The sequence below is a fragment of the Somniosus microcephalus genome, unplaced genomic scaffold (genome assembly GCF_052327205.1).
Source record: "Somniosus microcephalus isolate GS21.2 unplaced genomic scaffold, FLI_Smic_1.0 unresolved_chr2, whole genome shotgun sequence".
Classification (NCBI taxonomy): Eukaryota; Metazoa; Chordata; class Chondrichthyes; order Squaliformes; family Somniosidae; genus Somniosus; species Somniosus microcephalus.
This window is the reverse complement of record NW_028225180.1, coordinates 76,110,560-76,122,899: the sequence shown is the minus strand read 5'-3', so window position 1 is coordinate 76,122,899 and position 12,340 is coordinate 76,110,560. Positions and strand designations below refer to the sequence as shown.

The window sequence follows — 12,340 nt, the reverse complement described above, 5'->3', positions numbered from 1 at the left end:
ATTGAAAGGAAGGATATTAGCTCTGATAATGTGGAATCTGTATGGGTAGAACTGAGAAATACCAAGGGGCAGAAAACATCAGTGGGAGTGGTATATAGACCTCCAAACAGTAATGCGGAGGTCAGGATGGCATTAAACGGGATATTAGAGAAGCGTGCAATAAGGGCACAGCAGTTATCATGGGTGACTTTAATCTACATATAGATTGGGCTAACCAAATTAGTAACAATACTGTGGAGGAGGAATTTCTGGAGTGTATACGGGATGGTTTCCTGGACCAATATGTCAAGGAACCAACTAGAGATCAGGCCATCTTAGACTGGGTATTATGTAATGAGAAAGGATTAATTAGCAATCTTGTTGTGCGAGGCCCCTTGGGTTGGAGCGATCATAATATGATAGATGGAGAGTGAAATAGTTGACTCATAGACTAGGGTCCTGAATTTAAATAAAGGAGACTACGATGGTATGAGGTGCGAGTTGGGTAGGATTGATTGGGGAATGTCACTCAAAGGGTTGATGGTGGATGGGCAATGGCAAACATTCAAAGATCACATGGATGAACTACAGAATTTGTTCATCCCAGTTTGGCATAAAAATAAAACAAAAAAGGTGACTCAACCGTGGCTAACAAGGGAAATTAGGGATAGCAAAAGATCCAAAGAGAGGACATATAAATTGGCCAGAAAAAGCAGTAAACCTGAGGATTGGGAGCAGTTTAGGATCCAACAAAGGAGGACAAAGGGATTAATTAAGAGGGGGAAAATAGAGTATGAGAGTAAGCTTGCAAGGAACATAAAAACTGACTGTAAAAGCTTTTATAGATATGTGAAGAGAAAAAGATTAGTGAAGTCAAGCGTAGGTCCCTTGCAGTCAGAATCAGGGGAATTTATAATGGGGAACAAAGAAATGGCAGACCAATTAAATACATACTTTGGTTCTGTCTTCACAAAGGAGGACACAAATAACCTCCCAAATATGTCGGGGAACATAGGGTCTAATGAAAGGGAGGAACTGATAGAAATCAGCATTTGTAGGGAAATGGTGTTAGGGAAATTGATGGGATTGAGGGCCGATAAATCCCCAGGGCTTGATAATCTACATCCTAGGGTACTTAAGGAAGTGGCCCTAGAAATAGTAGATGCTTTGCTGGTCATCTTCCAAAATTCGATAGACTCTGGAACAGTACTCATGGATTGGTGGGTAGCTAATGTTACCCCACTGTTCAAAAAGGGTGGTAGAGAGAAAACAGGGAATTACAAACCGGTAAGCCTGACATCGGTAATGGGGAAAATGCTAGAGTCCATTATAAAAGATGTAATAGCAGAGCACTTGGAAAAAAGTGACCGGATCGGACAAAGTCAACAAAGCTTTACAAAAGGTAAACTGTGCTTGACTAATCTACTGGAATTTTTTGAGGATGTAACTGGTAAAATAGGTAAGGGAGAACCAGTGGATGTGGTGTATTTGGACTTTCAAAAGGCTTTCGATAAGGTCCCGCGTAAGAGATTAGCGTGTAAAATTAAGGCACATGGGATTGAGGGCAAGGTATTGACTTGGATAGAGAACTGGTTGGCAGACAGAAAGCAAAGAGTTGGAATAAACGGCTCTTTTTCCGAGTGACTAGTGGGGTATCGCAGGGATCGGTCCTTGGACCCCAGCTAGTCACAATATATATTAATGATCTGGACGAGGAAACTAGATGTAATATCTCCAAGTTTGCAGATGACACAAAGCTGGGTGGGTGTGTGTGCTGTGAGGAGGATGCCGAGAAACTCCAGTATAATTTGGACAGGTTGGGTGATTGGGCAGAAGCATTGCAGATGCAATATAACGTGGATAAATGCGAGGTTATCCATTTTGGTGTCAAAAACAGGAAGGCAGATTATTATCTAAATGGCAATAGATTGGGAGAAGGGGAAGTGCAACGAGACCTGGGCGTCCTTGTGCACCAGTCACTGAAAGTAAGCATGCAGGTGCAGCAGGTGGTTAAAAAGGCAAATGGTATGTTGGCCTTCGTAGCGAGAGTGTTTGAGTACAGGAACAAGGATGTCTTGCTGCAGTTGTACAGGGCCTTGGTGAGACCACATCTTGAGTATTGTGTGCAGTTTTGGTCGCCTTATCTGAGGAAGGATGTTCTTGCCATGGAAGGAGTGCAGCGAAGATTCACCAGGCTGATACTTGGGATGGCAGGAATGACGTATAAGGAGAGATTGGGTCGATTGGGCTTGTACTCGCTGGAGTTTAGAAGAATGAGAGGGGATCTCATCGAAACTTATAAAATTCTAACAGGACTAGACAGACTAGATGCTGGAAGGATGTTCCCGATGGTCGGGGAGTCCAGAACCGGGGTCAACGTCTAAGGATAAGGGGTAAGCCATTTAGGACTGAGATGAGGAGGAATTTCTTCACCCAGAGAGTGGTGAACCTGTGGAATTCTCTGCCAAAGAAGCCAGTAGAGGCCAATTCATTAAATATATTCAAGAAGGAGTTGGATATATTTCTTAAGGCTAATGGGATCAAGGGGTATGGAGAAAAGGCAGAAACAGGGTACTGAATTTGGATGATCAGCAATGATCTCATTAAATGGCGGAGTGGGCTCGAGGGGCCGAATGGCCTACTCCTGCCCCTATCTTCTATGTTTCTATGTTTCTTTGTATGTTACATAATAGCCGGGGTCTGTACTGTGTATATTATATAATACGTGGGGTCTGTACTGTGTATATTATATAATACGCGGGGTCTGTACTGTGTGTATTATATAATACGCTGGTTCGGTACTGTGTATATTACATAATACTCGGGGACTGTACTGTGTATGTTATATAAAATGCGGGGTCTGTACGGTCGATATTATATAATTCGCAGGGTCAGTACTGTGTGTATTATATAATACGCAAGGTCAGTACTGTGCATATTATATAATATGCGGGGTCTGTATTGTGTATATTATATAACACGCGGTGTCAGTACTGTGTATATTATATAATACGCAGGTCTGTACTGTGTATATTATAATACGCGGGATCTATACTGTGTATATTTTATAATACGCATGGTCTGTACTTTGTATACTTTATAATAAGCGCGGTCTGTACTGAGTATATTATACAATACGTGGGGTCTGTACTGTGTATTTTATATAATACGCAAGGTCAGTACTGTGTGCATTTTATAATACTCAGGGTCAGTTCTGTGTATATTATATAATACGCGGGGTCTGTACTGTGTATATTTTATAATTCGCAGGGTCTGTACTGTGTATATTATATAATATGCAGCGTGTGCACTGTGTATATTATATAAAATGCAGGTTAAGTACTGTGTATATTATATATGTGGGGTCTGTACTGTGTATATTATATAATACGCAGTGTCTCTGTATATATATGATACGCGTGGTCTGTACTGTGTATATTATATAATACGCAGTGTCTCTGTATATATATGATACGCGTGGTCTGTACTGTGTATATTATATAATACGAGGGGTCCCTACAGTGTGTATATTATACAATACGCAGTGTCTGTACTGTTCATATTATATAAAACGCGGGGTCTGCACTGTGTATATTATAATACGCATGGTCTGTACTGTGTATATTGTATAATACGCAGGGTCAGTACTGTGTATTGTGAGGGTGCCGGTTAGTTCCCTCAGTAACCCCTAGATGGCACCTTCACTTGTTTTTTTTCCCTTTGCTAATTGTTACTAGTTTCTCCTGTGTTTATTACTTAACTGCCTTTTATCAGGTTTATTGGTTTCACCTGTTTTTGCTTGTATTTAAGTTCTGTGGTTTCTGCCCTCTGTGCTCAGTCTTGACAAGCCGTTTGCCTAGTGGTAGCTTGTCTTGAGCTCCTATGTTTGTAACTGTTTACCTGTGTGATTCTAGTAAAGTACTTTTATTTAAGACAGCATACCTGCTTCTCGCCTCGTCTGTCTGCACTTGGGTCCAGAACCAGCCTCGCCCTGACAGCAAAACTGAGCCAGTATGGACCCAGCAGTGATGGAGGAATTTCGTTCTATTCTCTCCCATCAAGGTGCTTTCCTCGGCCGCCTTGAGCAACTTCTCCAAAGCATTTCGGACAAGGTAAATACGTGGACTCAGACCATTCAACACCCAGCCGCTGTGGCTTCTGCTCAGGATGTTCCTCCTCAGTCAGTTCCTTTGGGTACTACCCCACCGGTCGCCGACCTCCAGACTCACCGAGAGCCTCGCCTACCCACGCCAGAGCGCTATGACGGTCATCCGGGCAAGTGTCGTGGCTTCTTGACCCAGTGCTTCCTAGTTTTTGAACTCCAACCCTCCATGTTCCTATCACCCCGCTCTAAGGTAGCGTTCATCATATCACTATTCTCGGGAAAAGCTCTCGCCTGGGCTACCGCTATCTGGGAGCAGCAATCTTTCATCTGCTCGGACATTCTCCTTTTCGCCGAAGAGATGAGCAAAGTCTTTGACCATCCTGTGAGTGGACGGGAGGCAGCTAAGAGACTTTTGAATCTCCGCCAGGGCAACTGCAGCGTAGCCGACTTCACCATTGAGTTCCGCACACTCGCTGCGGAAAGCCGCTGGAACACCGAAGCCCTTCTCTCCACGTTTCTTAATGGCCTTTCCGAATCTATCAAAGATGAACTGGCGTCCAGAGAGGTTCCGGAGGACCTTGACATGCTCATCTCCCTTGCCATCAGAGTGGATAACCGCCTCTGAGAGCATGGTAGAGAGAGGAGATTCACTACTTCCACAGAGGTGAGATCTTCCGGTGTTTCGAATCTGACCAAGAGTTTCCAAGTACCTCCGAGTCCCCCTATTAGCACTGAAGAGGAACCTATGCAACTCAGCAGAACTAGGCTCTCCCACTTTGAGAGACAGAGGAGATTGAGAGAGGGGTGTTGTCTTTACTGTGGCCTGTCTGGCCATCTCAGAGCCACATGCCCTGAGCTTCAGGAAAAAGCCAGGAGGATTGGGAAAATACTGACAGATCAAATCCCTTCTCCTACCCCTTCTGTCTTCCAAACCCTGCTTCCCGCTCGTCTCTCTTGGGAGGGACAACAGTACAACCTCCAGGTGTTTGTTGACTCCGGGGCCGCTGGCTGATTTATTGATGCCACCCTTGTGCGCAGCCTGAAAATTCCTTTCTCTCGCCTTGACAAGCCTTTACAAGTCACCGCCCTCGACGGCAGGCCCCTTGGTTCTGGGCGTATTCATCATATCACCGGAGTATTACATGTCCAAGTACGGGAGAGACATCAAGAGTTGCTACAGTTTCACCTTATCGATTCACCTGAGCTCCCTCTCGTTCTTGGACATCCGTGGCTCTCTCTTCATAACCCTCACATTGACTGGACTACCGGGACTGTGCTGGAGTGGGGTCCTTCATGTCTAGCCAACTGTCTTAAGGTCTTCCCTAGTCTGCCCCATCCTTCCTCTCCCGAGCCAGCTGATCAGCTGGACCTTGCTCATGTGCCCCCTGAATATTCGGACCTCCATGCTGTGTTTAGTAAGAGGCGGTCCACTACACTCCCCCCACAGCGGTCCTACGACTGTGCCATTGATCTCCTGCCTGGCACTAGCCCCCCTCGGGGTCGGCTCTACTCTCTCTCTGGCCCTGAGAATATTTCCATGGAAGAATACATCAAGAAAGCCCTCGCTACAGGTTTCATTCGCCCTTCCACCTCCCCAGCGGGTGCTGGCTTCTTTTTTGTAAAGAAGAAGGATGGTGGTCTCAGGCCTTGCATAGACTATCGGGGGCTTAACAAAATTACCATTAAGAACTGCTATCCTCTCCCTTTGATGTCTTCAGCATTTGAGCAGCTGCAGGGAGCTACCATCTTCTCCAAACTTGACCTCCGCAACGCGTACAACCTGGTCCGCATTAGGGAGGGGGATGAATGGAAGACTGCCTTTATCACCCCTAGCGGTCACTGGGAATACCTCGTCATGCCCTTTGGTCTCACTAACGCTCCTGCTGTCTTCCAAGCTCTGGTCAATGACGTGCGCCGGGACCTGCTGAACCAGTTCGTGTTTGTTTATTTGGATGACATTCTCATCTTCTCAAAGTCCCCCCTGCAGCATGTCCAACACGTCAGACGGGTGCTGTCAGGGCGAGGCTGGTTCTGGACCCAAGTGCAGACAGACGAGGTGAGAAGCAGGTATGCAGTCTTAAATAAAAGTACTTTACTAGAATCACACAGGTAAACAGTTACAAACATAGGAGCTCAAGACAAGCTACCACTAGGCAAACGGCTTGTCAAGGCTGAGCACAGAGGGAAGAAACCACAGAACTTAAATACAAGCAAAAACAGGTGAAACCAATAAACCTGATAAAAGGCAGTTAAGTAATAAACACAGGAGAAACTAGTAACAATTAGCAAAGGGAAAAAAAACAAGTGAAGGTGCCATCTAGGGGTTACTGAGGGAACTAACCGGCACCCTCACAGTGTATATGATATAATACACAGGGTCTGTACCGTGCATATTATATAATGCGCAGGATCTGTATAGTTTATATTTATATAATACGCAGGGTCTGTACTGTGAATATTATATAATACGTGGCGTCTGTACTGTGTATATTATATAATATGTGGATTCTGTACTGTGTATATTATATAATACGCAGGGTCAGTACTGTGTATGTTATATAATAAGCAGGGTCTGTACTGTGTATATTATATAATACGTGGGTCTGTACTGTGTATTATATAATACGCAGGGTCTGTACTGTGTATATTATATAATACACAGCATCTGTATTCTGTATATTATATAATACGTGGGGTCTGTACTGTGTATATTATATAACACGCAGAGTCAGTACTGTGTATATTATATAATACGTGGGGTCAGTACTGTGTATATTATATAATACTTGGGGACTGTACTGTGTATATTATATAATACGCAGGATCTGTATTGTATATATTATATAATGTGTAGTGTCTGTATTGTGTATATTATATAATACACAAGGTATGTACTGTGTCTATTATATAATAAGCAGGGTCTGTACTGTGCATATTGTATAATATGCGGGGTCAGTACTGTGTATGTTATATGGTACACGGGGTTTGTGCTGTGTATATTTATATAATATGCAGGATCTGCATTGTGTATATTATATAATACGCGGGGTCTGTACTGTGTATATCATATAATTCGCAGGGTCTGTACTGTGTATATTATATATGTGGGGTCTGTACTGTGTATATTATATAATACGCAGTGTCTCTATTTGTATATATATAATACACAGGATCTGTATTGTGTATATTATATAATACGAGGGGTCCCTACAGTGTGTATTATATAATATGCAGTGTCTGTACTGTTCATATTATATAAAACGCGGGGTCTGTACTGTGTATATTATAATACGCATGGTCTGTACTGTGTATATTGTATAATACGCAGGGTCAGTACTGTGTATATGATATAATACACAGGGTCTGTACCATGCATATTATATAATACGCAGGATCTGTATAGTTTATATTATATAATACGCAGGGTCTGTACTGTGAATATTATATATTACGTGGCGTCTGTACTGTGGATATTATATAATACGTGGGGTCTGTACTGTGTATATTATATAATACGCAGGGTCTGTACTGTGTATATTATATAATACACGGTGTCTGTACTGTGTATATTATATAATAAATGGGGTCAGTACTGCGTATATTATATAACACGCAGGGTCAGTACTGTGTATATTATATAATACGCGGGGTCTGTACTGTGGATATTATATAATACATGGGGTCTGTACTGTGTATATTATATAATACGCAGGGTCTATACTGTGTATATTATATAACACATGGGGTCTGTACTGTGTATATTTTATAATATGCAGGGACTGTACTGTGTATATTATATAATACGCAGGGTCTGTATTGTGTATATTGTATAATACGCAGGGACTGTACTGTGTATATTTTATAATACACAGGGACTGTACTGTGTATATTATATAACACGCGGGGTCTGTACTGTGTATATTATATAATACACGGTGTCTGTACTGTGTATATTATATAATAAATGGGGTCAGTTCTGTGTATATTATATAACACGCACGGTCAGTACTGTGTATATAATATAATACGCAGGGACTGTACTGTATATATTAATTATATAATACACTGGGTCAGTACTGTGTATCTTATATAATACGCAGGGTCTGCACTGTGTATATTATATAATACAGTGTTTGTACTGTGTATGTTATATAATACGCACGGTCTGTACTGTGTATATTATATATTACGCGGGGTCAGTACTGTGTATATTATATAATACGTGGGATCTGTACTGTGTATGTTATATAATACATGGGATCTATAGTGTGTATATAATATAATATGCTGTGTCTGCACTGTGTATATTATATAATACACAGGTTCTCTACAGTGTATATGGTATTATATGTGGGGTCTGTACTGTGTATATTATATAATAAGCGAGGTCAGCACTGTGTATATTATATAACACGTGGGGTCTGTACTGTGTATGTTATATAACACGCAGGGTCTGTACTGTTTTTATTATATAATATGCGGCATCAGTATTGTGTATATTATATAATACGCGGTGTCAGTAATGTGTATATTGTATAATACGTGGGGTCAGTACTGTGTACATTATATAATAGATGGGGTCAGTACTGTGCATATTATATAAAACGCAGGGTCTGTACTGTGTATATTATATAATACGCAGGGTCAGTACAGTGTATATTATATAATACGCTTGGTCTGTACTGTGTATATTATATAATATGCAGCGTCGGTACTGTGTATATATTATATAATACACACGGTTTGTACTGTGTATATTATATAATATGTGGGGTCTGTACTGTGTATATTATGTAATACACAGGGTCTTTACTGTGTATATTATAAAACACGCAGGGTCTGTACTGTGTTTTTTATATTATATGTATTGTCAGTACTGTGTATTATATAATACGCAGGATTTGTACTTTATATGTTATATAATACACGGGATCTGTACTGTGTATATTATATAATATGCAGTGCCAGCACTGTGTATATTATATAATACACGGCATCTGTACTGTGTATATTTTATTATATGCAGGGTCTGTACTGTGTGTATTATACAATATGCAATGTCAGTACTGTGTATATCATGTAATACGCGGGGTCTGTACTGTGTATATTATATAATACACGGGTTCTCTACTGTGTATATGGTATTATATGCGGGGTCTGTACTGTGTATATTATATAATAAGCGACGTCTGTACTGTGTATATTGTATAATACGCAGGGTCTGTACTGTGTTTATTATATAATACGTGGTGTCAGTACTGTGTATATTGTATAATACGCGGTTTCAGTAATGTATATATTGCATAATATGTGGGGTCCGTACTGTGTACATTATATAATAGACGAGGTCAGTACTGTGTATATCATATAATACGGGGGGTTAGTACTTTGTATGTTATACAATACACGGGATCTGTACTGTGTATATTATAAAATATGCAGTGTCTGCACTGTGTATATTATATAATATGCAGCATCTGTACTGTGTATATTTTATTATATGCAGGGTCTGTACTTTGTATATTATATAATACCCAGGGTCTGTACTGGGTGTATTATACATTACGCAATGTCAGTACTGTGTATATTATGTAATAGTAATACTCGGCGTCAGTACTGTGTATATTATATAATACGCGGGGTCAGTACTGTGTATATTATATAACACGCAGGGTCAGTACAGTGTATATTATATAATATGTGGGGTCAGTACTGTGTATATTATATAATACGCAGGGTCAGTACTGTGTATATTATATAATACATGGGGTCTGTACTGCATATATTATATAATATGCAGGGTCAGTACTGTGTATATTATATAATACACAGGGTCTGTACTGTGAATATTATATAATACGCCGAATCTGTACTGTGTATATTATATGATACGTAGGGTCAGTTCTGTGTATATTATGTAATTCGCAGGGTCTGTATTGTGTATATTATATAATGTGCGGGATCTGTACTGTATATATTATATAAATCGCAGGTTCTGTACTGTGTATATTATATAATGTGCGGGGTCTGTACTGTGTATATTATATAATACGCAGGGTCCGTACTGTGTATATTATATAATACGCGGGGTCAGTACTGTCTATATTATATAATTCGCAGGGTCAGTACTGTCTATATTATACAATTCGCAGGGTCAGTACTGTGTATATTATATAATATGCAGGGTCAGTACTGTGTATATTATATAATACGCAGGGTCCGTACTGTGTATATTATATAATACGCAGGGTCAGTACTGTGTATATTACATAATACGTGGGGTCAGTACTGTATATATTTTATAATACGCAGCATCTGTACTATGTATATTTTATAATACATGGCATCTGTACTGTGTATATTATCTAATACGCGGTGTCTGTACTGTGTATATAATATAATACACTGGGTCTGTACTGTGTATGTTATATAATACGCAGGGTCAGTACTGTGTATATTATATAATACGCGGTGTCTGTACTGTGTATATAATATAATACACTGGGTCTGTACTGTGTATATCATATAATACGCGGGGTCTATACTGTATATTATTTAATACGCGATATCTGTACTGTGTATATTATATAACACGCAGTGTCAGTACTGTATATATCATTTAATAGGCAGAGTCAGTACTGTGTATATTGTATAATACACGGGGTCTGTACTGTGTATATTGTATAATACGCAGGATCAGTACTGTGTATATTATATAATATGCAGGGTCAGTACTGTGTATATCATTTAATATGTGGGGTCTGTACTGTGTATATTATATAATACTCAGGGTCTGTACTGTGTATGTTATAAAATACGCTGAGTCTGTACTGTGTATATCATTTAATACGCAGGGTCTGTACTGTGTATATTATATAATACGCAGTGTCTACTGTGTATATTATATAATACGCGGGGTCTGTACTGTGTATATTATATAATAGGCAGGGTCTGTACTGTGTATATTATATAATATGCAGAGTCTGTACTGTGTATATTATATAATACGCAGGGTCAGTACTGTGTATATTATATAATATGCATGGTCCGTACTGTATATATTATATAATACGCAGGATCAGTACTGTGTATATTATATAATATGCAGTGTCTGTACTGTGTATATTATATAATACTCGGGGTCTGTACTGTATATTATATAATACGCAGGATTGGTACTGTGTATATTATATAACATGCGGGGCCGTTACTGTGTATATTATATAATACACGGGGTCTGTACTGTTGATATTATACAATACACAAGGTCAATGCCTTTCCCTTGCTGCCACCTTTAACTTAGATTAGCTATCTCGGCGGAGCGCGGCGGCCGGTGTCTGCTAACGGGTGCGAGCTCATCTGGGGTCCGGATGAGCAACGAGGAAACTCTGTTCATTCAAGCTTTACTTGGAATCGATCGCGACTTGCACCTCGCCCTGCCTTTGAAGAGATTGCCAAGGGGCAGTGGGAGGGAGGAAGCTGCCGCCCATCGGAGGAGAGGATCGCTGCTGCACAACCAAAAAAAAATAAAATAAATCAACTCCAACCTAGTCAAATGGGAGTGCCCAGTGTTACCGAACTCACCCGTGCTGGGTTCGCATTCTTCCAAGTCCTCATCGTCACTCGGACATTCCGCTGAGGCCACCAGAATATCATCAGTGTTCTGAAAGAGAAGATGAAGATTTTGAGGCGTTAGATAGAAGTAGCTTATTCACGGGATGTGGGCGTTGATGGTGAGGCCCAGCATTTATTGCCCGTCCCTAGTTGCCCCTTGAGAAGGTGGTGGTGAGTCGCCGGCAGCCTCGAGTCAGGGGACTTGGACGCAGAAGCCAACAGGCTTGATTGGCACCCCATCCACCACCTTAAACATTCACTCCCTCCACCACCGGCGCACCGTGGCTGCAGTGTGCGCCATCTACAAGCTGCACTGCAGCAACTCGCCAAGGCTTCTTCGGCAGCACCTCCCAAACCCGCGACCTCTTCCACCTAGAAGGACAAGGGCAGCAGGTGCACGGGAACACCATCCTGACTTGGACATATACCGGCCGTTCCTTCATCGTCGCTGGGTCAAAATCCTGGAACTCCCTCCCTAACAAAAAAAGTCTTAGATGAGTGGACTCAGTACCGAACAGGGTGTGTTTGAACCAGGGACCCTCCTGACCCGATAGCTCTGACACACACAGGGCAGTGCACTTACTAACTGAGACGAAGGTATAATGGACAACCCTTCCTGTCTTGGTATTGGATGTCATTGCT

At 41.1% G+C, this 12,340-nt stretch overlaps 1 protein-coding gene across 1 annotated transcript in view; it reads right to left on the bottom strand.

Moving 5' to 3' along the window:
* The window catches only part of LOC147092841 (neurexin-2-beta-like), a 782,774-nt gene that overhangs the window by 148,663 nt on the left and 621,771 nt on the right, over positions 1-12,340 (bottom strand). Inside the window, exon 6 of the mRNA XM_085976096.1 lies at positions 11,669-11,747. Coding sequence (XP_085832222.1) covers positions 11,669-11,747 — 79 coding nt within the window. The remainder of the gene's footprint in view (positions 1-11,668; positions 11,748-12,340) is intronic.